At 37.3% G+C, this 25,899-nt stretch overlaps 1 protein-coding gene across 3 annotated transcripts in view; it reads left to right on the top strand.

Annotated features, from left to right (window-relative positions):
- Positions 1 to 25,195, top strand: part of LOC144286877 (uncharacterized) — a 63,479-nt gene extending 38,284 nt beyond the window's left edge. Inside the window, exons 3-10 of one of the 3 annotated variants that reach the window (XM_077853948.1) lie at positions 8,569 to 8,622; positions 9,355 to 9,459; positions 10,871 to 10,975; positions 18,250 to 18,303; positions 18,776 to 18,880; positions 22,131 to 22,255; positions 24,001 to 24,054; positions 24,756 to 24,823. In XM_077853948.1, coding sequence (XP_077710074.1) covers positions 8,569 to 8,622; positions 9,355 to 9,459; positions 10,871 to 10,975; positions 18,250 to 18,303; positions 18,776 to 18,880; positions 22,131 to 22,201 — 494 coding nt within the window. In that variant the 3' untranslated portion in view covers positions 22,202 to 22,255; positions 24,001 to 24,054; positions 24,756 to 24,823. Of the gene's footprint in view, positions 1 to 8,568; positions 8,623 to 9,354; positions 9,460 to 10,870; positions 10,976 to 18,249; positions 18,304 to 18,775; positions 18,881 to 22,130; positions 22,256 to 24,000; positions 24,055 to 24,755 lie in introns of those variants that run through there. The other 2 variants (XM_077853946.1, XM_077853947.1) reach the window with 2 other exon arrangements.
- The last annotated feature ends 704 nt before the right edge of the window (positions 25,196 to 25,899 follow it).

Raw genomic sequence — 25,899 nt, 5'->3', positions numbered from 1 at the left:
CAGGCTCCGTGCACCGGGAGCCCGACGTGGGATTCGATCCCGGGTCTCCAGGATCGCGCCCTGGGCCAAAGGCAGGCGCCAAACCGCTGCGCCACCCAGGGATCCCCTCAATAATGCATATCACTTTCCATTGTTTGAACAGCCAAAAATCTATGTTACCACAATAATTGGCATGATAAAACATTAGTATAAATCCTTTTTCTGAATAACTTATCACATAGGCAAATAAAAAGTAATATACATGCCATCTTTATAGAGTAATTTATATAAGCCTTTGTATAAGTGGTTCTAGTCTCTTATACAACTCCCATTTCAGAGTTTTTATTTATCCCACTTTTATTATATTAGAGCATTCAGAAAGTATGCTCTCCAGAATTATGAGATTTAGTTCTGTTTTTGACATTCCCTTAGAGTACTGACTCAGCACTTTTATCAACCCTGCTCTCAATTCTGCAATTAAACTTCGATGAAATTCATAATTAAGAATCATTCATAATTCTTAAATTTTCATCAGTCTATAATTTCCATCTTTTCAAATGAATCAAGATTCATGTTGATGAAGTAAGTGACATTTTGAAAAACACAGGGCTAGAACTCACACCTAAGGAACGCTGGAAGCTGCTAAGAACTCTGCCAATTACTTGTAAGCATTTATGATACTGCTATGGCCTTTAGGAAAATATATTTTGAGTATATATATTGTTGGGGTAGGTAGGGAATCATTAAACATTTATTAATTGGAGAAGGACAAACATTATATGGTCTCATTCATTTGGGGAATATCAAGAGTGAAAGGGAATAAAGGGGAAAGGAGAGAAAATGAGTGAAAATATCAGAGAGGGTGAAAGAACATGAGAGACTCCTAACTCTGGGAAACAAACAAGGGATAGTGGAAAGGGAGGTGGGCAGGGGGTTGGGGTGACTGGGTGACAGACACTGAGGGGGGCACTTGACGAGATGAGCACTGGGTGATATGCTGTATGTTGGCAAATTGAACTCCAATTTAAAAAAATAAAATTAAAATTAAAAAATAAATTAATAAATAAAAATTTAGTAAATATATATTTATATTCAATGTATTTATTGAGAACTTCTTAGGTTGTGGGATTAAAGACAAAAATCCTTGCATTCATGGAGGCTACTGTAGGGGATGGAACTGGCTGTATTGTGATTTAGAACTTCATAAAGAAATTAGGATTTTTGGGATCCCTGGGTGGTGCAGCGGTTTAGCGCCTGCCTTTGGCCCAGGGCGTGATCCTGGAGACCCGGGATCGAGACCCACGTCGGGCTTCTGGTGCATGGAGCCTGCTTCTCCCTCTGCCTGTGTCTCTGCCTCTCTCTCTCTCTCTCTCTCTGTGTGTGTGTGACTATCATAAATAAATAAAGTTAAAAAAAAGAAATTAAGATTTTTAAAGTGATAAATTTTAATTCAGGATATTAACTATGAAATGTCTGACAGTCCTAAAACATAGTGAGAAAGAAGTGGGAGAAAAAAAGAGAGGAAGTCAGGTAAAAAGTGTCAAATCAAAGAGATGTAAAGTTTTAGAACTGTAAAATGGATAAATTTAAATTCTTACTCTCTTCCTTCCCTTTATTCTTTTTTTAAATAATAAATTTATTTTTTAATGGTGTTCAATTTGCCAACATACAGAATAACACCCAGTGCTCATTCCGTCAAGTGCCCCACTCAGTGCGCGCCACCCAGTTACCCCCAACCCCCGCCCTCCTCCCCTTCCACCACCCCTAGATCGTTTTCCAGAGTTAGGAGTCTTCCATGTTCTGTCTCCCTTTCTGATATTTCCTACCCATTTCTTCTCCCTTCCCCTCTATTCCCTTTCACTATTATTTATATTCCCCAAATGAATGAGACCATATAATCTTTGTCCTTCTCTGACTCACTTATTTCACTCAGCATAATACCCTCCAGTTCCATCCACGACGAAGCAAATGGTGGGTATTTGTCATTTCTAATAGCTGAGTAATATTCCATTGTATACATAAACCACATCTTCTTTATCCATTCATCTTTCGATGGACACTGAGGCTCCTTCCACAGTTTGGCTATTGTGGACATTGCTGCTAGAAACATCGAGGTGCAGGTGTCCCGGCGTTTCATTGCATCTGTATCTTTTTTTTTTTTTTTAACATTTTTATTTATTTATGACAGTCACAGAGAGAGAGAGAGGCAGGGACATAGGCAGAGGGAGAAGCAGGCTCCATGCACCGAGAGCCCGACGTGGGATTCGATCCTGGGTCTCCAGGACCGCGCCCTGGGCCAAAGGCAGGCGCCAAACCGCTGCGCCACCCAGGGATCCCTCATTGCATCTGTATCTTTGGGGTAAATCCCCAGCAGTGCAAATGCTGGGTCGTAGGGCAGATTTATTTTTAACTCTTTGAGGAACCTCCACACAGTTTTCCATAGTGGCTGCACCGGTTCACATTCCCACCAACAGTGTAAGAGGGTTCCCTTTTCTCCGCATCCTCTCCAACATTTGTGGGTTCCTGCCTTGTTAATTTGCCCCATTCTCACTGGTGTGAGGTAGTATCTCATTGTGATTTTGATTTGTATTTCCCTGATGGCAGGTGATGTGGAGCATTTTCTCATGTGCATGTTGGCCATGTCTATGTCTTCCTCTGTGAGATTTCTCTTCATGTCTTTTGCCCATTTCATGATTGGATTGTTTGTTTCTTTGGTGTTGAGTTTAAGAAGTTCTTTATAGATCTTGGATACTAGCCCTTTATCTGATAGGTCATTTGCAAATATCTTCTCCCATTCTGTAGGTTGTCTTTTAGTTTTGTTGACTGTATCCTTTGCTGTGCAAAAGCTTCTTATCTTGATGAAGTCCCAATAGTTCATTTTTGCTTTTGTTTCTTTTGCCTTCGTGGATGTATCTTGCAAGAAGTTACTGTGGCCAAGTTCAAAAAGGGTGTTGCCTGTGTTCTCCTCTAGGATTTTGATGGAATCTTGTCTCACATTTAGATCTTTCATCCATTTTGAGTTGATGTTTGTGTATGGTGAAAGAGAGTGGTCTAGTTTCATTCTTCTGCATGTGGATGTCCAATTTTCCCAGCACCATTTATTGAAGAGACTGTCTTTCTTCCAATGGATAGTCTTTCCTCCTTTATCAAATATTAGTTGGCCATAAAGTTGAGGGTCCGCTTCTGGGTTCTCTATTCTGTTCCATTGATCTATATGTCTGTTTTTGTGCCAGTACCACACTGTCTTGATGACCACAGCTTTGTAGTACAACCTGAAATCTGGCATTGTGATGCCCCCAACTTTGGTTTTCTTTTTTAAAATTCCCCTGGCTATTCGGGGTCTTTTCTGATTCCACACAAATCTTAAAATAATTTGTTCTAACTCTCTGAAGAAAGTCCATGGTATTTTGATAGGGATTGCTTTAAACGTGTAAATTGCCCTGGTTAACATTGACATTTTCACAATATTCTGCCAATCCATGAGCATGGAATATTTTTCCATCTCTTTGTGTCTTCCTCAATTTCTTTCAGAAGTGTTCTATAGTTTTGAGGGTATAGATCCTTTACCTCTTTGGTTAGGTTTATTCCTAGGTATCTTATGCTTTTGGGTGCAATTGTAAATGGGATTGACTCCTTAATTTCTCTTTCTTCAGTCTCATTGTTAGTGTATAGAAATGCCACTGATTTCTGGGCATTGATTTTGTATCCTGCCATGCTACCGAATTGCTGTATGAGTTCTAGCAATCTTGGGGTGGAGACTTTTGGGTTTTCTATGTAGAGTATCATATCATTGCGAAGAGGGAGAGTTTGACTTCTTCTTTGCCAATTTGAATGCCTTTAATGTCTTTTTGTTGTCTGATAGCTGAGGCTAGGACTTCCAGTACTATGTTGAATAGCAGTGGTGAGAGTGGACATCCCTGTCTTGTTCCTGATCTTAGGGGAAAGGCTCCCAGTACTTCCCCATTGAGAATGATATTTGCTGTGGGCTTTCGTAGATGGCTTTTAAGATGCTGAGGAATGTTTTCTCTATCCCTACACTCTGAAGAGTTTGATCAGGAACGGATGCTGTATTTTGTCAAATGCTTTCTCTGCATCTATTGAGAGGATCCTATGGTTCTTGGTTTTTCTTTTGCTGATATGATGAATCACATTGATTGTTTTACCAGTGTTGAACCAGCCTTGTGTCCCAGGAATAAATCCTACTTGGTCATGATGAATAATCTTCTTAATGTACTGTTGGATCCTATTGGCAAGTATCTTGTTGAGAATTTTTGCATCCATGTTCATCAGGGATATTGGTCTATAATTCTCCTTTTTGGTGGGGTCTTTGTCTGGTTTCGGAATTAAGGTGATGCTGGCCTCATAGAACGAATTTGGAAGTACTCCATCTCTTTCTATCTTTCCAAACAGTTTTAGTAGAATAGGTATGCTTTCTTCTTTAAACGTTTGATAGAATTCCCCAGGGAAGCCATCTGGCCCTGGACTTTTGTGTCTTGGGAGGTTTTTGATGACTGCTTCAATTTCCTCCCTGGTTATTGGCCTGTTCAGGTTTTCTATTTCTTCCTGTTCCAGTTTTGGTAGTTTGTGGCTTTCCAGGAATGCGTCCATTTCTTCTAGATTGCCTAATTTATTGGCGTAGAGCTGTTCATAATATGTTTTTAAAATCGTTTGTATTTCCTTGGTGTTGGTAGTGATCTCCTCTTTCTATTCATGATTTTATTTTTTTAAAGATTTTATTTATTTATTCATGATAGACAGACAGAGAGAGAGAGAGGCAGAGACACAGGCAGAGAGAGATACAGGCTCCATGCCGGGAGCCCAAAACGGGACTTGATCCTGGGATTCCAGGACTGTGCCCTGGGCCAAAGGCAGGTGCTAAACCGCTGAGCCACCCAGGGATCCCTCATTCATGATTTTATTAATTTGAGTCTTCTCTCTCTTCTTTTTAATAAGGCTGACTAATGGTTTATCTTATTAATTCTTTCAAAGAACCAACTCCTGGTTTTGTTGATCTGTTCCACAGTTCTTCTGGTCTCGATTTCGTTGAGTTCTGCTTGAATCTTTATTAACTCTCTTCTTCTCCTGGGTGTAGGATCTATTTGCTGTTTTTTCTCTAGCTCCTTTAGGTGTAAGGTTAGCTTTTGTATTTGAGTTCTTTCCAGTTTTTGGGTGGATGCTTGTATTGTGATGTATTTCCCCCTCAGGACTGCTTTTGCTGTATCCCAAAGATTTTGAATGGTTGTATCTTCATTCTCATTTGTTTCCATGAATCTTTTTAATTCTTCCTTGATTTCCTGGTTGACCCTTTCATCTTTTAGCAAGATAGTCCTTAACCTCCACGTGTTTGAGGTCCTTCCAAACTTCTTGTTGTGATTTAGTTCTAATTTCAAGGCATTATGGTCTGAGAATATGCAGGGGACGATCCCAATCGTTTGGTATCAGTTCAGACCTGATTTGTGACCCAGTATGTAGTCTAGTCTGGAGAAAGTTCCATGTGCACTTGAGAGGAATGTGTATTCAGTTGAGTTTGGATGTAAAGTTCTGTAGATATCTGTGAAATCCATCTGGTCCAATGTATCATTTAAAGCTCTCGTTTCTTTGGAGATGTTGTGTTTAGAAGACCTATCAGGTGTAGAAAGTGCTAGATTAAAGTCACCAAGTATAAGTGTATTATTATCTAAGTATGTCTTAATTTTGGTTATTAATTGATTGATATATTTGGCAGGTCCCACATTCGGGGCATATATATTGATGATTGTTAAGTCCTCTTGTTGGATAGATCCTTTAAGTATGAGATTGTGTCCCTCTTCATCTCTTACTACAGTCTTTGGGATAAACTTTAATTTATCTGATATGAGGATGGTTACCCCTGCTTTCTTTTGAGGACCATTTGAATGGAAAATGGTTCTCCAACCTTTTATTTTCAGGCTGTAGGTGTCCTTCTGTCTAAAATGAGTCTCTTGTAGACAGCAAATAGATGGGTCTTGCTTTTTCATCCAGTCTGACACCCTGCACCTTTTGATGGGGTCATTAAGCCCATTCACGTTCAGAGTTACTATTGAAAGATATGAGTTTAGTGTCATCATAATATCTATTCAGTCCCTGTTTTTGTGGATTGTTCCATTGGACTTCTTCTTAATGGGGAATTTTAAGAGTCCCCCTTAGAATTTCTTGCAGAGCTGGTTTGGAGGTCACATACTCTTTTAGTTCCTGCCTGTCTTGGAAGCTCTTTATCTCTCCTTCCATTCTGAATGAGAGCCTTGCTGGATAAAGTATTCTCGGTTGCATTTTTTTCTCATTTAGGACCCTGAATATATCTTGTCAGCCCTTTCTGGCCTGCCAGGTCTCTGTGGAGAGGTCTGTTGTTACCCTAATACTCCTCCCCATAAAAGTCAGGGATTTCTTGTCTCTTGCTGCTTTAAGGATCTTCTCTTTATCTTTGGAATTTGCAAGCTTAACTATTAGATGTTGAGGTGTTGAACGGTTTTTATTGATTTTAGGGGGGGGGATCTCTCTATTTCCTGGATCTGAATGCCTGTTTCCCTTCCCAGATTAGGAAAGTTTTCAGCTAGGATTTGTTCAAATACATATTCTGGCCCTCTGGCCCTTTCAGCGCCCTCAGGAACCCCAATTAAATGTAGGTTTTTCTTCCTCAGGCTGTCACTTATTTCCCTTAATCTGTCCTCATGATCTTTTAATTGTTTGTTTCTTTTCTCCTCAGTTTCCCTCTTTGCCATCAACTTGTCTTCTATGTCACTCACTCGTTCTTCCACCTCGTTAACCCTCGTCGTTAGGACCTCTAGTGTGGATTGCATCTCATTCAATTGATTTTTAATTTCTGCCTGATTAGATCTAAATTCTGCAGTCATGAAGTCTGTTGAGTCCTTTATGCTTTTTTCTAGAGCCACCAGTAGCTGTATAATAGTGCTTCTGAATTGGCTTTCTGACATTGAATTGTAATTGGATTTTGTAACTCTGTGGGAGAGAGGACTGTTTCTGATTCTTTCTTTTGAGGTGAGGTTTTCCTTCTACTCATTTTGCTCAGAGCAGAGTGGCCAAAAACAAGTTGTATTGGGAAAAGGAGAAAAAGAGAGAAGAGGAAGAAGGAAAGAAAAAGAGAAAAAAAAGAAAAAAGAAAAAGAGAAAAAAAAAAAGAAAAAAGGGGAGGGGGAAGCACAGAAATCAAAAAGAAAAAAAAACAAAAACAAAAAACAAGGGGGAGTATCCTCTGATTCTGTATACTGTTAGTCCCTTGACTTCCCCTGGAACTTTCCAGTGCTGCTTGGTTAATAATTTGTTTTTCCCCCGTTTGTCTAGCTGGTCTTCTGGGGGGAGGGGCCTGTTGTGCTGATTTTCAGGTGTTAGCACTTGGAGGAGCTGCTCTGCCCCCTGCCTGGTACAGGGCTCAGTGAGTGATGTTTATCCTGTTTATCCTGTGAGGCCACTGTGAGGTTCAGTGGGGGTTGTTTACCCTGTGAGGCCCCAGGAGGAACAGCAACAGTGGCAGCGGCCAGCTCTGGAGCCCTGGATTCAGCTCCCGCAGTCACTACAGAGCTCTCAGCCTGCAGGGCCTGGATGCTCCGGGGGGCAGGGCCACTGATCCGCTCAGCTTGGGGCAGGAGTGTCCTTGCTGTCCTGTGCCCTACTGGCCTCTGCCTGTCCTGGGGGAGGCCGGATCCTGGGCTGTGTCCCCGGTGCCCTGTGCTCCCGGGCCTGCGCTGGTGGATTGGTGCTCCCGGCAGGGCAGCTTCCTGAGCCACTCCGAGCTGCTCCCAGGCCGCAGGGCGCACACTGCAGCCCTTTAGGGAGCTCAGCCACGGGGTGTGGTGCTCTCCCTGGGGCGCAGGTGTCTGTTAGTATCCCAGGGAGCCTGAGGGCATCCCACCCCCCCGGGGTCCTGCTCTAACTCTCTGTGAGCACCTTTCCGCCCGTGAAGCTCCTGCTTCTCCCTGTTGGTGCTTTCCTGTCCTGGGGACACTCGTCCCAGCCTTAGCCCGGCTCCTCGCGGGGCCCCTCCCCCTTGGATGCCTTTTGTTTCTTTATTTCTTTTTTCCCCGTCTTCCTACCTTGATAGAAGCGCGAACTCTTCTCACTGTAGCATTCCAGCTGTTCTCTCTTTAAATCTCAGGCTGAATTCGTAGATTTTCAGGATGATTTTAAGGTTATCTAGGTAATTTGGTGGGGACAGGTGACTTGGGGACCCTACTCTTCCACCATCTTGCCCCGCCTCCCTTCCCTTTATTCTTAAAGCCAAAAAAGAGAAGGATGTGTGAATAAGAAATTAGATAAATTTGTAAAGCCAATCATGGGACATTATGTCTTTAAGAAATAGTCTAGGGGCACCTAGGTTAAACATCCAACTCTTGGTTTTGGCCAGAGTCCTGGAATAGAGCCCAGTGTAGTTGGGTTCTGTGCTCAGCGGGGAGTCTGCTTCCCCTCTGCATCTCCCACTGCCCCTACCCCACACTCATGCTCTCTCTCTCTCTCTCTAAAATAAATACATAAATGTTTAAAAAATAATAATCTGTACTCTTGTTATGAATTGCTGTTTTACTTTCTCTGTTACATCAATTATGACTTTTCTTATAGCTGATGGAAAGGTATATCACAGTCGATTGCTACATGGCTTAAAGACTTTCCAAGGTGAGTGATAAGCATTATAAGAAGTCAAGTGAAAATGAGATCTTTAAGTTTTGTGCTTCTTTTTGGAAATCCCTTTAATTGCTTAATGATAACAATAGCTAATTTCTCTTGATTATAATGCCAGGCACTATCCTAAATACATCTAGCAACTCATTTAATTATCACAAAACTCCTAAGAGATCATGTGCTTATATTAGCACCATTTTACAGATGGAAGATATTAACTCACTTGCGTAAGGTCACACAGTTTGAACTTGGGAAGAGGATTTAAACCCATATTTGAGCCTATTCTGTTAAATATAACAATTAGGCTATTAACCTTTTTCATTCTCCTTTATGACTTATAACTCAAGCTCAAGTAATCACTAAGTTTGTAGAAATAACTTACTGTTATAAGAGCAGGCTACAAACTCAGGAACCAGAATTATAGCTATTGTTTCTGACATATTCCTTTATGAATAATAAATGAAGAATGAGTAATAGGCCTCATTTCTTTTATTTGCTTTAGAAGTCTACAACAAGTTTTAGCAAAGTGTATTGTAACATGTAAAGGACATGTTCTTTTCTTCACATTCCCCAGCCCTATCCCTTGACCCCTTAGTTTTATGTTTTCCTTGAACATCTGCATTGAACTTTGCTTTCCTCTTTCCCATTGGGGTTTGATGCATAGACTTATCTAGAATTTTTAATTTTAGACATAGTTTCACATTTTAATTTTACCTCTTTATTAAGGTGGGAAAATTTTAGATAATAAAATAGAATTCCTTCTGGAAAATTTGAACTATGATCTTGAAGAGAAAGAAATCCAAGATCTACACAATCATCTGAAAATTGACAGTGAGTATTTCATTTAACCACTTACCACTTCCTGTCAGAAAAAAATCTTTGAAATATTCTCATGAAATCTGAGTATTCTTATTCAATTCCACTGAGAAAGTTAGAAGTACTTATAGAGTTTTTATCCTCGATGGTGAGAAATATGACTTCTGATTATTATTCTCAATATTGTCAGAGGACCAACATGGCACTGGTAGATTTAAATTTAGCTAGGAATATCAAAAGAGCTCTTAGAGGAAAATAACAGAAGTTATTGAAATAGATGTCAGAAAAGATCAGAGATTGACAAAACCAAGTGAGGAAGTAGGATTGTTTAGTATGTAATGTACAAATAGAGGCTATCATATTCTCATTTAACAAATACGAATGTCAGGTTGGGTTGAAGTAGAGGCTCAGTGATATCTGACTTTAGACTAATAATGTGGCCCCAAAGAAATAGCTTTTAAGTGAAAAGGATCAAGTGGAAAAGAATTACCATACCAAACAATCATGTTAGCATGTTAAAACAACTTCTTTAGGGATCCCTGGGTGGCGCAGCGGTTTGGCGCCTGCCTTTGGCCCAGGGCGCGATCCTGGAGATCCGGGATCGAGTCCCACGTCGGGCTCCCGGTGCATGGAGCCTGCTTCTCCCTCTGCCTGTGTCTCTGCCTCTCTCTCTCACTGTGCCTATCATGAATAAATAAATTTAAAAAAATAATAATAAATAATTTAAAAAAAAACAACTTCTTTAGAATTCTATAAGGTGGTTGGACATTAAAAAATTTTTTTAAAGAACATATTTCCTCTATGTAAGGAATGACAACTTAGAAATTTTCATAGAAAAAAAGGGACCCTATTCCCAATAATAGTACATGTTTTGTTTAAATACGATTTATGATTTGCATTTTAGAGAATGGAAATATTTCACTGACCTCCTTTATGAGTACAGCAAAGTTATTTTCTGGTGAGTGAGAAGTAATGATGAAAAGATATAAAATTTTAAAAAAACAGAAAAGATATAAAATTAAGATCCTTTGTTGTATATACATACCATTTTTTAATTGCATATCCCAATATTCCAAAACTATACACAAGCCTTATTTTACCAATATGCTGATGGCATGTTTGTTTTTAAGAATGTAGATGGACTTTTTATTACCTGTGGTTTTAGAAGTATCATTTTTTAAGAAGTATATTTTATTATAGGCTGGTTGGCTTGTCCCTGTTTTTTTAGAGCAGTAATAAAAGCATTCTTTTGATGAGGCTTAAAGGAAACATGTTATCTCTTAACCCCTTCTTGTGATAGTTAGATAGGCTTCATTGTCTCCTTGTTCTTCTGCAGTTACATCTCTAGCAAGTTGAAATACTGCTCTTTTATTATAACTATCTTAAAGTAGATATGAAAATGTACATATTTCCCATCTTTTTAAAGGTGGTAAAATTAATGCCAGTGACACACAACTCTATCTGGAAAATGTAGGAATTGAACTAACAAGGAAAGAAAGCCTGGATCTACTGAACATACTGCCACTGGATGGTAAGCATTTCAGGCACTGCATTTAGATTTCAGAGAATATTGGCCTTGTGAGTTATTATATAAAATTCTGGAAGTGTAACTATTTAAAGTCCCATTAAAAATTTTTAAAAGGAATGACATCACCAACATGGCACAAGTTGTTTCTCCTCTTTAATCCCCCTTTTTAATCAATGAGTTGTACACCCACACACAAACAAGAGTACCTGTGTGAGTGTTTTGGAAACTGGCACCTTGCCGCAAGGGACCCAGGAGGAGTCTCACTCCTCACTCACCAATGCAATTGGTAAGAGACAGACAACCACCCAACAAGGCTGCAGAACCAACAGTCAGCAAAACTGCCTACACCTCTCTCATTGCTGTCAGGCAAAGATCAGGTGAGTGCTGATCCAGGCATGAGACCTTTCAGAAATCCAGCCTTCCTGAAGGGAGACTCCAGCACACCATCAGAGAAAAAGAAAGAGAAAAGAAAAATATGAGTTTGGCCACAGTGGAGGCAGTAATTATCTCAAGGAGAGATATATTGGCCACCATGACCTCTCCCACAAGGGAAAGGAAAGCAGTGAGTGAGTGCCTGGCTACCCACCCCAGCACATCAGGACCAGCTGGAAAACCCTATTTCTCTCCACCAGCATCCGGAGCATTAAGGTGGTTGCTCTCTGACTGGGAAAGAGGCAGAGAGACAAATTTCAACTGGCTTTAAAGAGATTGTGCTCAGCAGGAAGTCGACCCATGGGCCTTTGGGAGTACCACTCCTTGGGATCTCCCTGTAGTTGTCTAGCATCTCCAATGGCCAAGTGCTAAACCCACACCTCCCCCATTCTGCTGCTAGGTCACAAGTGCAACCTCTAGAGTGAGCTACAGTAGTAAGCACGCTCAGCAAACAAGCTATCAGGAGTCACAAGGAAGAAACCATAAACTTAAGCTATATCGCCACCTAGTGGAAAACAAAAGTTTTCAGTAGCCAACCTGGTGAATTCTAAGAACCAGAAAAAAATACAAAGGCTTAAAATTTGGCCTCAAAGGCACTCTGACAGTATAAGGTAACATCTCACTGTGGTTCTGATTTGCATTTCCCTGAGATATTACCTTATACCTGTCAGAATGGCTAGAATCAAAAAGACAAGAAATAACAAGTGTTGACAAGGACATGCAGAAAATGGAACCCTCATGCACTATTGGTGGGAATGTAAATGATGCAGCCATGGTGGAAAACATATGGAAGTTCCTCAAAAAGTTCAAAGGAGAAATACCATATGATCCAGTAATTCCACCACTGGATATTTACCCAAAGAAATACAAACACTAATTTGAAAAGATATGTGTACCCCTGTTTATCGCAGCATTATTTACAATAACCCAGATATAGAAACAGCCCAAGTGTCCATCAATAGATGAATGAATAAAGATGTGATATATATATATATATATATATATATATATACACATACACAATGGAATATTACTCAGCTATTAAAAATGAGATCTTTCTAAAAAAAAAAAATGAGATCTTTCCATTTGTTTGGGGGTTTTTTATTTTTATTTATTTATCCATGAGAGACACAGAGAGAGGCAGAGACACAGGCAGAGGGAGAAGCAGGCTCCATGCAGGGAGCCCGACGTGGGACTCAATCCTGGGTCTCCAGGATCACACCCTGGGCTGAAGGTGGTGCTAAACCACTGAGCCACCCAGGCTACCCAGATCTTTGCATTTGTAATAACATGGATGGACCTAGAGGGTATTATGCTAAGTGAAAAAAGTCAGACAGAGAAAGAAATACCATTTGATTTCACTCATATGTGAATCCAAAAAGAAAATATTAAACAAATAAACAAAAAGCAGAATCAGACCTATAAATACAGAGAACAAACATGGTTGCCAGAGGTGGGGAAAGTGGGAGATGGGCAAACTGGATGAGGAGAAGATAACTGGAGATGCAGGCATCCTGTTATGAAATGAACTGTAACTGGAGATACAGGCATCCAGTTATGAAGTGAATGAGTCATAAGTACAGCACAGAGAATTTAGTCAGTGGTATTATAATAGTGTTGCATGGTGACAGATGGTAGCTACACTGTAGTGTGTATCATAAAGTATTGAATCACTATGTTATATACCAGAAACTAATGTAACATGTATCAACTATGCTCAAATTAAAAAATAAAAATAAGATAAATATTGGGAAAGTTAAAATTAAATTTAGCTACAAAATGAACAAGAAGAGTGAAGGAAGCATACCTTCACAAAGACAAAGGAAAAATTCATAATAACAGCACCATAGAATATAACACTCCATCTGAAAGCACTAGGCAAAAAGTTAAGTTACCTACTTAACTTCAAATGCAATAGAAGCGAGGCATCTGGGTGGCTTAGTGAGTTAAGCAGCCAGTTCTGGATTTCAGCTCAGGTCATGATGTCAGAGTCCTGGGACTGAGGCCCACAAGGGGCTCTGTACTCAGTAGAGAGTATGCCAGAGAATTCTTTCTCCTTCTTCTTCTGCCCCTTCCCCTGCTCTCTCTCTCTCTCTCTGAAATAAATAGATAAACCTTTATAAAAAAATGCAAAAGCAGCAACACATAACTACAAGGAATATTTAAAATCAAAGAAATATGACATCACCAAAAGAAAATTATAATTCTCCAACTGAGCTCAAAGGCATGCATATTAAGATCTAATGGATAAAGAATTCAAAATAATTGTTTTGAAGAAACTCAGTGAGCTACAAGAAAACTCAGAAAGAAAATTCAGGGACACCTGGATGGCTCAGCAGTTGAGCGCCTGCCTTCAGCCCGGGGCGTGGTCCTGGAGTCCCAGGTTCTAGTCCCACGTCAGGCTCCCTGCCTGGATCCTGCTTCTCCCTCTGCCTGTGTCTCTGCCTCTCTCTCTGTGTGTCTCTCATGAATAAATAAATAAAATTTAAAAAAAAAAGAAAGAAAATTCAATGCCATCAGGAATAAAATGTATGAACAAAATGAGTTCTTTACCAAAGAAATTGAAATTATGAAAAAGAACCAAACAGTAATTCTGGAGCTGAAAAATTAAGTGAGTGAGATGAAGAATGCAATTGAATGCATCAGTAGCAGGGCATACAAGATGCAAGAAAGAATACATGATCTAGAGAATAGAAATTTTGAAATAATATAGAAGAAAAGAAAGAAATTTTAAAAGCAGAGAAAGCCTATTTGAGCTACAGAATTCTAATCAAAAGACAAACATTAGAATAATCAGTCTCCAGAAGGAGAAAAAAAAGGGAAAATGGGACAGAGAATTTATTTAATAGCTGAGGGTACTTAGGTAACTTAAATGTCACACTCTTGATTTGGGCTCTGGTCATGATCTCAGTCGTGAGATCAAGCCCTGAATCGGGTTCTGCCTGGAGTCTGCTTAAGATTCTCTTCCTCCTGGGGATCCTTGGGTGGCTCAGCGGTTGAGCACCTGCCTTTGGCCCCAGGCATGATCCTGGAGACCTGGGATCGAGTCCCATGTCAGGCTCCCTGCATGGAGCCTGCTTCTCCCTCTGCCTGTGTCTCTGCCTCTCTCTCTCTCTCTCTCTTTCTTTTTCTCATAAATAAATAAATAAAATCTTTAAAAAAAATTTCTCTTCCTCCTCTCCTGCTGCCCCTCCCCCCAACTTGCACTGTTCTTGCTAAATAAATAAATAAATATTTTAAATCTTTAAAAAGAAAGGAAGGAAGGAAGAGCTGAGAACTTCCCAAACCTGGAGAAAGAGCTCGATGTAAAAGTCCACAAAGCTAATAGATCACCCTATTATCTCAATGGAAAAAGAGTTTCTCCAAGACATCTTATTTTGAAACTGTCAAAAATCAATAATATTAACTAGACTTAACTGTGATCACTTTACAATATATACAAATATAAAATTATTATGTTGTAAACCTGAAACTACTATGTTATATGTCAATTATATCTCAATTTTAAAAATTAATGCTAAAAAATCCTAAAGAAAAGAGGAAAAAGCAAATGTAACCTAGAAAGGAACCCCTACTATATACTATCAACAAATTTCTCAGCAGAAACTCTGCAGAGTTTAATCACAGATTCAAAGCATTGAAAGATAAAACTTGCCAGCCAAGAATACTTTTCCAGCAAAGTTATCCTTTACATATGAAAGAGGAATACAGGCTTTCCCAGACAAACAAAAGCTGAGGGAGTTCACCAATAATAGACCTGTCTTGCAAGAAATACTTAAAGGAGTTATTAAGCTTAAATGAAAAGACGCTAACCAGTGACATGAAAACATACAAAGGTATACAACATATTGGTAAAGGTGGAAAATATGTTAGACTTAGAAAACTTTAATTCTACAATAGGATGGTATGTTAATCACTCAACTATAGCATAAAGGTTAAAAGAAAAGTAGTAAAAATAACTAGAGCTACTATAAATTGTTAACAAATATGCATATTAAAAATAGGTAAATTGTGGCATCAGTGATGTGAAAGGGAGAAGTATAATGGTGAAGCCTTTGTAGGTGATTGAAGTAAGTTGCTATAAGCCTAGAGTGAACTATTTTATCTATAAGATATTTTCTGTAAACCTGTGGTGTCGTAACAAAGCAAAAATCTAAATTAAACTTAGATTAATTTAAAAGATAAAAAGAAGGGAATCAGAGGACAGCACCACCGAAACTTACCAATTTACAAAGGTAGGCAGAAACAGAGGTGAAAAGAAACAATGAATAAGCCAGAAAGCAATGAATAAGATGGCATTAGTAAGTCCTTGCATACCAATAATTACTCTAAATGTGAATGGATTGAAATCACCAATCAAAAGTAATTGGATGTTTAAAAACAAGATCCAACTATATGCTGCCTATAAGAGACTCACTTCAGCTTTAAGGAAACACATAGACTCAAAGTGAAGAGATGGAAAAAGGCATTTCATGTGAGTGGAAACCAAAAGAAAGTGGGGATAGCTATGATTTTATCAGACAAACTAGATTTTAAACCAAAAATGGTAACAAGAGACAAAGTCATTATATAATGATAAGGTGGTAAAATCATTAAGATTATATAATAATCATAAATATATACAAGCTCACCATCAGAGTATCCAAATATATTAAGTAAATACTAACAGATCGAAGGGAGAAATAGACAATACAATAATAGTAGGGAACTTCAATGCCCTGCTTTCAATAGTGAAATAAGTTCATTATCCAAAGACAATGGTATGAAACTAGAAATCAACATGAGGAAAATTGGAAAATCTACAAATATGTGGAAACTAAACAACATACTCTTGGTGAACCAATGGGTCAAAGAAATCAAAGGGAAATCAAAGAATACCTTGAAACAAATGAAAATGGAAATACAGCATACCAAAACCTATGGGATGCCTTAAAAGCAGTTCTGTTGGAGAAGTTTAAAGTGATGAATAGGGCAGGCCCCACTGGCTCAGCAGCTTAGCGACACCTTCAGCCCAGGGCCTGATCCTGGAGACCTGGGATTGAGTCCTGTGTCAGGCTCCCTGCATGGAGCCTGCTTCTCCCTCTGCCTGTGTCTCTGCCTCTGTGAGTGTGTGTATGTCTCTCATGAATAAATAAATAAATAAAAGCTTTCCCAAAAAAGGTATTTAAAAAAATTTTTTTAAATAAAATAATAAATAAATATGTCAGGAAATTAGATCACAAATAAGCTATCTTAGTTTATCTCTAAAGAAACTAGAAAAAAAGAATAATTAAGCTTGAATTTAGCAGAAGGAAGAAATAACAAAAATCAGAGTGCAAAGAGTGGAAGTTTGACTCCTTTGCCAGCCTATATGCCTTTTATTTCTTTTTGTTGACTGATTGCTGAGACTAGGACTACCAGTACTATGTTGAACAACAGTGAAGAGAGTGGACATCCCTATCATGTTCCTGACCTTAGGGGGAAAGTTCTGTTTTTCCCCATTGAGGATGATATTCGCTGTGGGTCTTTCACATATGGCCTTTATGATGTTGAAAAATGTTCCTTCTATCCCTACTTTCTTTAGGGTTTTTATCAAGAAAGGATGCTGTATTTTGTCAAATGCTTTTTCTGCATCTATTGAGAGGATCATATAGTTCTTATCCTTTCTTTTGTTAATGCAGCATATCACATTGATTCATTTGTGGATGTTGAACCACCTCTGCAGCCCAGGAGTAAATCCCACTTGGTCATGGTGAATAATCCTTTTAACGTACTGTTGGATCCAATTAGCTAGTATCTTGAGAATTTTTGCATTCATGTTCAAAAAGGGATATTGGTCTATTATCCTCCTTTTTAGTGGGGTGTTTGGTTTTGGGATCAGGGTAATGCTGGCCTCATAGAATGAGTTTGGAAGTTTGCAGAAGAATGAAACTGGACCACTTTCTTACACCATACACAAAAATAAACTCAAAGTGAGACAGTAATCCATCAAAATCCTAAAGGAGAACAAAGGCAACAATCTCTTTGACCTAACCCACAGCAGCTTCCTACTAGACGTCTCCAGAGGCTAGGGAAACAAAAGCAAAAATGAACTATTGGGACTTCATCAAGATTAAATGCTTCTCCCTAGCAAATGAAACAATAAACAAAAATAAAAGCCAACCTATGGAATCAGAGAAGATATTTGCAAATAATATATCAGATAAAGGGCTAGTATCCAAAATCTATAAAGAACTTATCAAACTTGGGGATCCCTGGGTGGCTCAGCAGTTTAGCACCCTGCCTTTGGCCCAGGGCGTGGTCCTGGAGTCCCGGGATGGAGTCCCCCATCAGGCTCCCTGCATGGGGCCTGCTTCTCACCCTGCCTCTCTCTCTCTCTCTCTCTCTCTGTCATGAATAAATAAATAAAATCTTTTTTAAAAATTAAGAGAAAAGTAAATGTAGAAAGAGCCACTTCTGGCATAAAATATTCTGTCCTTACCATTTAAGTCTTAATTTGAGAGTAGTGTTCTCTCTGGAATATTCCTGTTATGGATAAACATTTTCAAATGTTGGATCCAGCATCTACAGCAAGTCTAAAGCTAAAGATATGGAAAAGGTGATAAAACAGTTGTAGAAAGGAAAGAAGGACACTTTAGAAAAAGAAAAAAGAAAAGAAAAGAAAAAATCTGTTTCAATGTGTTGGAGTTCCACCAATAGTATATCTGATGCCAGAGAATGGATAGTTACCCTGAGAATCTTAGTCATTCCTTTGCTTCCTTCTTTGGATTATAACATAATAACTTATAAAATCTACAAATATCTAAATATTACTATCTTTCTCAATTTCCACTTCTTGGTAAACTAAATTAAACATTATGTTACAGATCATATAAAGGGGTATAAAAATAGATTGATGGATGGAGTGAAGACATACAGAGGTGAGTGAGAAGCATGCTGGGAAAGAGAAAACATCTTCATTTCAGCTTTTGCATTTACTATTCTCAAATCTTATTTCTCAATTATTAGATTAGCTAGCATTCTCAGTTGTATACAATCATATTTGGGAAAATTGCCTATGCTATTTTGTCATTGTAGCAAATTTGAAGTCTTATTTATTGGTAAATTGTGTATTGGTTGTCTCTTTGGCTATAACTCATCTGTCTTGCCTGGTTTTCTCTTTCTTCTGGGTAAACTCACCCTAGAAACTGCTGTGGTTGTGTTTTCTGGAAAATTGATAGGGAGAACTTTTCCACTCCTAATCCTTAACTAATATTTTGATCATTCCAAGAGCTTTATGGTGACATTGCTTTTTACTTCCTGTTTCTGTTGGTCAATTTATATGACCAAACATTTTTTCCCTCTTTGGCATAAATACAAATTTATTTTATTCTTATGTCTTTCTTTCTTAAGGAGTAAAGGTTAATGTCAATAAACTAGATGATGCTCTTGAAAACATGGGATTCTCACTTGAAGAGGAAGAAATGGAGGAATTATGCAGTCACCTGTCAATTGATGGTGAGCATTTCAAGTACACAGTGAAAGGAAATTTTTATTTTTTTGTGGAAACCTCTCAAACATATTAATTTCATGGGAAAAGCCAGAAGTTTATATAGATCCAATGCTAAAGAGTGGAGATATATTGTCTCAATATTGATCTTAGATAAAACATCAGTAATTGCTCATGTTGCTGCTTACAGAGTTCATATGCCAGAGAATATTAAAATGAGATGACAGTCAGTGCTGGGATCAAGTAAATATTAAAAAATAAAACAGAAAATTATATTTGAGGGGTGGAAGAGAAATTTATAAAGGAATTCAGAAGGCAACAAAAAGAAATGGGGTAGAAGAGTGCTGGAAACTATTAAATGCTATTTGTACTGTTGCAAAATATATATAACATATATCTAACAATTGCATTAAATAAACTCATAGGTATCAAATTTTAAATTACACAGATATTACCCACTTCCTCAAGACTATGATCAAGTAGCCCATGAATCTTAATTTTAAATAAGCAATCCCCCCTACAGTTAACTTGCTGAAATAGCTAACCTTTATGATATAAAGAAAAATATATATTAGTAAATTTATGTGAGATTAGTACTTTTTGGCATGATTATTAGCAACATCATCTGATCAAAGCACTCTATAAAACTCTTAGTGTCTTGAACATCTTAACATCGTTAGCTTCTTGAAATAATTCTGTAGACTGATTAGTAGTTTGATAAGCATCTTAGAAGTGTTGGTTTACCTAAGCTTACCTAATATGATCTGATGAATGCTTGAAATCAAGACTTTCTGCTTGTCAAAAAAGTAATCTCCTATTTTTTTTCAATTCTAACCCTTTTTCACAACTCTGTCTGTAATATATGAGCCAAGTAAGATTATATAAAACTCCTATTGGAATTGGAATATGGCCCCAGCTGAATATCTCAAAATAAATATTATTGCTTCTGTTCAGTAAAGGTACCAAGTACTGAGTTTTAAATATATAACCAAAGAAACAAAGATACAGTAATAAACCAAAGAGATCCAAGGAACAGAGAGACAGTAAAAGCACTTTAAACAAATTTCTGCTCTAATGCAATGCTCTATTGTTTAATCTGAAGTCATTCATAACCCACTGGTTGCTTTGACATTAGCAATTGCTGCCACAGAAGCAGAGACTTTGTATTATTTGCTTTGTATTGCCAGCACTGAAAATAGGGCCTGGCATATAAGTAGGCATCCAGCAAATAGTTGATGAGTTAAAAATGAAAAAAATCAGCCTACATCTAGGTGTTGACTGAGATCCTCCATTTGGGATACTGACAAGAATTGGCACACCCTCAACTGCTGTAGCTGCTGAAAACAAAGAAGGCAGCTTAGATAATCACAAAGGTTTGAGACAATAAGGAGCTCAGACTAAGCTGAACAATAAGGTTTATCTCCTACATGAGACCACTCTGTTAAGACATTGATTGATGAATGGATAAAGAAGATGTGGTATACATATACATGTATGTATATATATATATGTCATAAGTCAGACTTATGACAGAGCTCAGGGACATATACAGATCACAGAGTTATAAAGCAGGGTTGATCCTGACAGTCCTTTGCACAGTGATCTTCAGATCTTAAAAGAAAAATAAGGCATAGACTATATTTTGCTTAACTTCTCTTTTAAGGAGAATGGAGAACTGTGATATTCATATAAAAGGGAATAGAGCTATGTGCAGAAAGGGAGAAATCTGGGATGAAGGCCGTACTGCTTTGGAGACCATGATGAAGAGCCTGGGATCTTAACCTTTGTACAGTAAAGAGTTAGTAGAGGTTTTTAAGTTAAAAAATAGAACCTTACACCTGAGGGATCCCTGAGTGGCTCAGCAGTTGAACTTCTGTCTTTAGCTCAAGTTGTGACCCCCAGGTGCTGGGATCGAGTCCTGCATTGGGCTCCCTGAATGGAGCCTGCTTCTCCCTCTGCCGGTGTCTCTGCCTCTCTCTGTCTCTCTATCTTGAATAAACAAATAAAATTTTTTTATGTATCTTAAAATATATATAATATATGTGTGTGTGTATATATACACATACACACATGTAAGTAATGGAATATTACTCATCCATAAAAAGAATTAAATCTTGTCATTTGCAACAATATAAATGGAGCTAGAGAGTATAATAAGTGAAATAAGTCAGATAAAAACAATGCCATATGATTTCACTCATTTATGGGATTTAAGAAACAAAACAGTGAAGGGAGAAAAATTAGAAGGAGAGAGAGAGAGAGAAATTAAGAAATAGACTCTTAAGAGAACAAACTGATGATTACTAGAGGGAAGGGGAGTGAGGGGATGGGTCAAATAGGTAATGAGGATTAAGGAGTGTACTTGTTGTGATGAGCATAGGATGATGTATGAAAGTATGGAATCACTAAATTCTACACCTGAAACTAATATTACACTTTATTTTAACTAACTGGAATTCAAATGAAAGCCTAAAAATCTTTTTAAGAATAAAAGAGGTAGCTCTTTTATATAACGTACAGAAACCAGTAAAAAGAGTCAAGAAAAATGAAGATGCAAAGGAATATCTTCCAAACAAAAGGACAAGATAAAACTCCAGAAACAGACCTAATGAAATGGAGATAAGTGATTTACCTGATAGAGAGTTCAAAACAACAATCATAAAAAAATGATGTTCATTGAGGTCAAGAAAACAAGTCATGAACAAAGTGAGGATTTCAACAAAAAGATAGAAAACATAAGAAAGTACCAAACAGAAATCCCAGAGCTGAAGAATAAAATAACTGAAATGAAAAATTCAGTAGAGGGATTAGGCATCAGACTAGATACAGTGGAAGCAAGAATCAGCAAACTCAAATACAGAGCCATGGAATTTATCCAAACAGAGGAGCAAAAAGAGAAAGAGTGAAAAAGAGTGAAGATAGCTCATAAGATTAATGGGCTACCAGAAAGTGAACCAATGTTAACACTGTAGGAGTCCCAGAAAGAAAAGAAAGAGAGAAAGGGACAGAAAGCTTATTCAAAGAAGTAATGCCTGGAAACTTACTTAACCTGAGGAAAGAAACAGACATGAAGATACAGGAAGCTCAGATAGTGTCAAATAAGAGGAAACAAAGTTAGCCACACTAAGATACATTATAATTAAATTGTTAAAAGCTACAGGCAAAAAGGAAGTCTTAAATGTAGAAAGAAAAAAACGTGTTATATACAAGAAAATCCCCATAAGACTATCAACAGATTTTTCAGTAGAAACTTTGCAGACCAGAAGAGGAGTGGCATTATATATCCAAAGTATGAGAAGAAAAAGCTGCCAACCAAGGATACTCGGTGAAGTGGTCCTTCAGAATTGAAAGAGAGAGTTTTCCAGGATCACCTGGGTGGCTCAGTTAAGTTCCTGATTCTTGATTTCTGCTCAGGTCATGATCTCAGGGTTGTGAGATCAAGCCCTGTGTCAGGCTCCACACTCAGTGTGGACTCTGTTCCTCTCCCTCTGCTCCTCCGCTGCTTTCTCTCTCTCTCTCTCTCTCTCTCTCTCTCTCTCTCTCTATATATATATATATATATATATATATTATAATATATATAATATATCAAATAAATAAATAAATAAATAAATTATTTTAAAAGAGTTTTCCAGACAAGCAGAAGCTGAAGGAGTCCATCACTACTAGAGTAGCCTTGCAAGAAATGCTAAAGAAACTTCTTCACAAAAAAAAAGAAACTTCTTTAAACTGAAACAAAAGGATGCTAATTAGTAATAAGAAAACATATGAAAATATAAATTTCACTAGTAAAGGAAAATATATACTTAATTTCAGAATATTCTAATATAATAGTAGGGTATAATTCACTAATCTAATGTAAACATTAAAAAAGTATTGAAAATTATAACTACATTAATTTGTTAGTGGACACACAGGTAAAAGATGTAAGTTGTAATAAAAACTTTATAAAAGAGTGGGAAAGTAAAAATGTATACCTTTGGTATGCATTCTTAGTTAAGTTCTTATAAGCTTAAAATAGACTGTTATAAATATGTTTTGTGTAAGCCTCATGGTAACCACAAAGCAAAAACCTATAATGGATGCACAAAAGATAAAGAGAACAGAATCTAAGCATACCACTAAGAAAATAATCAAATTACAAATGAAGACCCCGAGAGAAGAAAGGATCAAAGAAACTGTGAAACAGCTAGAAAGCAATTATTAACAAAATGGCAATAGGGCATAAACTCTTTACTAGAAGATGAGTAAGGTCAGAGGACCTAATGTAAAGCATGGTTGATAACACTATATTTATCATTGAAATTTGCTAAGAGTAGAAAATGTAAATATTCTCACACACACCAAAAGACAAATTTGTGAGGTGATAGATGTGTTAACTAGATGGGGGATTCCTTTCATGTGTAGGTATATCAAATCACCATGATGGACACTTTAAATATATTACAATTTTATTGGCTGATTATACTTCAATAAAGCTAATATAAAAGACAAAAAATGAAAATAATTTCTCTTCTTCCATTCTGACGAACGAGGAACACAAAAAAAATTGAATAGATGTATCTACCATATTTAGTTTTTTTCTTTTTTCAACCTTATGCTTATATAGTGTGAAAATAATTAGAAAAAAAAGACTTTAGGCAACTAGTAAGTCCTTATACTTTATCCTACAGTTTAAGAATTTTATGTAGGGGACCTGTTTTAGTCCACTCAGGCTGCCATAACAAAACACTGTAGTCTGTGTGACTTACACAACAGAAATATATTTTCTCACAGTTCTGGATACAGGGAAATCCAAGATCAAGATACCAGCTGATTCAGTTTCTGATGGGGATTCTCTTCCATGATTGCAGAGCCTGTCTTCTCACTGTGTCTTCTCATGACATGGAGATAGAAAAGATGGAGAAAACAGGGAGAGACACAGGGGGAGAAATACAGACAGAGAGAGAAAGAGGTATCTTACAGTCCTGTCAGATTAGGGCCTCACCCTTATGACCTCACAACCTTAGTTATCTCTTAAAGACCTTATCTCCAAATAGTCATATCAGAAGTTAGGGCTTCAAAATATGAATTTGAGGGGACACAGTTCCATAGCAGGACTATATCTGAATTTTGTCTTATCTTGCAGAAGAGAGAAGAGTTAAACTGGATGAACTTCTGGATCAAGTACATGAAGTTTTAGGTGAGTGAGAAGAAATGATGATGCATGATAAAAATAATCTCAATATTTAAGAAAAGTTATATTTAAGTATTTCCTGTTATTCTATGCATGACATATTAATCCTGTCATTATATATCTTTCAACTGGTAATGTATATATAACTAAAGAAACAGCCTTATAAATTAAATGTTATTCATTATTATAATCAATTGTTACCTCCATCTTATTCAAAAAGCCACAGTGTAATACCTAAATAATAACCCCTATCTTCTTTGGAGTTTTTCAGTGATATAATTTTATTTTCTACTGTTTGAATAACAAAATGCCAAGGCAAATTACACATACAGGTAATATAACCATCTGAACAAGCTCATAATTTAGGTAAAAATAAAACAATAGTGCAAATACTACATGCTGGCAGAATACACCAGTTAATTTAGTGGGATGTTAAAACACCAACTTTCTGCATGCTGTATTAGTTCCTTGTTCCCAATATTAAGGAACTCCTTTTTAACAGAAAGAAGTTCCATTTCTGAAAAAAAAGAAAAAGTTCCATTTCTGAATCTCCTTTCTAATTTTATGTAATTAGACAACACTTAATATTTCCATTGCTTTTTATCATATATTTGAGAATGATACGACACAGAAATAGTTGATATGATGATGGTGATGATGATTTAAAGCTTCAAATTTGACTTTTTACTATTGTTTTCTTTTTTAAGGGGAAGAAATTAACTATGAAGACCTAGAAAATATTCTGAAAAACATAGGGTTAAGACTCAAACTGAAGAACTCTGTGTTGATGAAAAGTTTGCCACTTGATGCTGAGTATTTAATTTACCAATGAGGTATTCATCCACCCAGTAAAAGTTAATTGGTTGCCATTGTACTAGACATAATACTAGGCTCTGAGTTACAAAGATGCATGAGACAAAGTCCAGTTTCTAAAAACACTCAGTGTAGAGATGGACAGCACATACAAAATGAAAACAGAAACAAATGCTATCCACTATCTATTCGGCTATAAAAGTGTAAAGGAGTTGTTGACCAACTATGCCTGGAGTTTCTAAGGCTTCACAGAGTGGTTATTACTTCAAATAGGCCTGAAAGGTTTGATGGTAAGAGGTGCCAAGAACTAAAAATAAAAGCATTGAAAAAGGCATAGACATACCTGACTATGTATAATTTCATGTTGATCTAATATAGAGTACACATTCACATTATGTGAAGATATACTTTATTAACTTGAATCAATCTGATCAATAATTTAGATATAATCTATCCATGAAATAGGATAATAACAATCCCCAGCTATGGTGATGGTGAGGATAAATAAAATGATAGGTATGGAAATCTGAGAAATTTATAAATTTTTTGAAATACAAAATAAAGATATTAGTTATTAGATTTTCTATTTCAGGGATCCCTGGGTGGCGCAGAGGTTTAGCGCCTGCCTTTGGCCCAGGGCGTGATCCTGGAGACCCGGGATCGAATCCCATGTCGGGCTCCCAGTGCATGGAGCCTGCTTCTCCCTCTGCCTGTGTCTCTGCCTCTCTCTCTGTGTGTGACTATCATAAATAAATAAAAAAATTTAAAAAAAAAAGAAAAAAAAAGATTTTCTATTTCAAAAACCCAGTAATGTTTATTAAATAATTTCTATATTCAAGTCATTTTTCTAAATTCAGGAGCTATGAAGATATATGCCAGAATCTTACTGTTCAAAATAACAATTTCTGCTTTTAAAAAGTTCATAATCTAGTTGAGTAGATAAGACAGAAATACATATTTTAAGCTTCTGGATAAACAGCACTTTTTTCAATATTTGCATTAGCTTTACTTCTTCCTAAAATACTAAAAAGGCACAAA

This window comes from Canis aureus, chromosome 16 (assembly GCF_053574225.1).
Source record: "Canis aureus isolate CA01 chromosome 16, VMU_Caureus_v.1.0, whole genome shotgun sequence".
NCBI classification, from domain to species: domain Eukaryota; kingdom Metazoa; phylum Chordata; class Mammalia; order Carnivora; family Canidae; genus Canis; species Canis aureus.
Note: the sequence above shows the minus strand (reverse complement) of the source record. Positions and strands in the feature narration are given on the sequence as shown.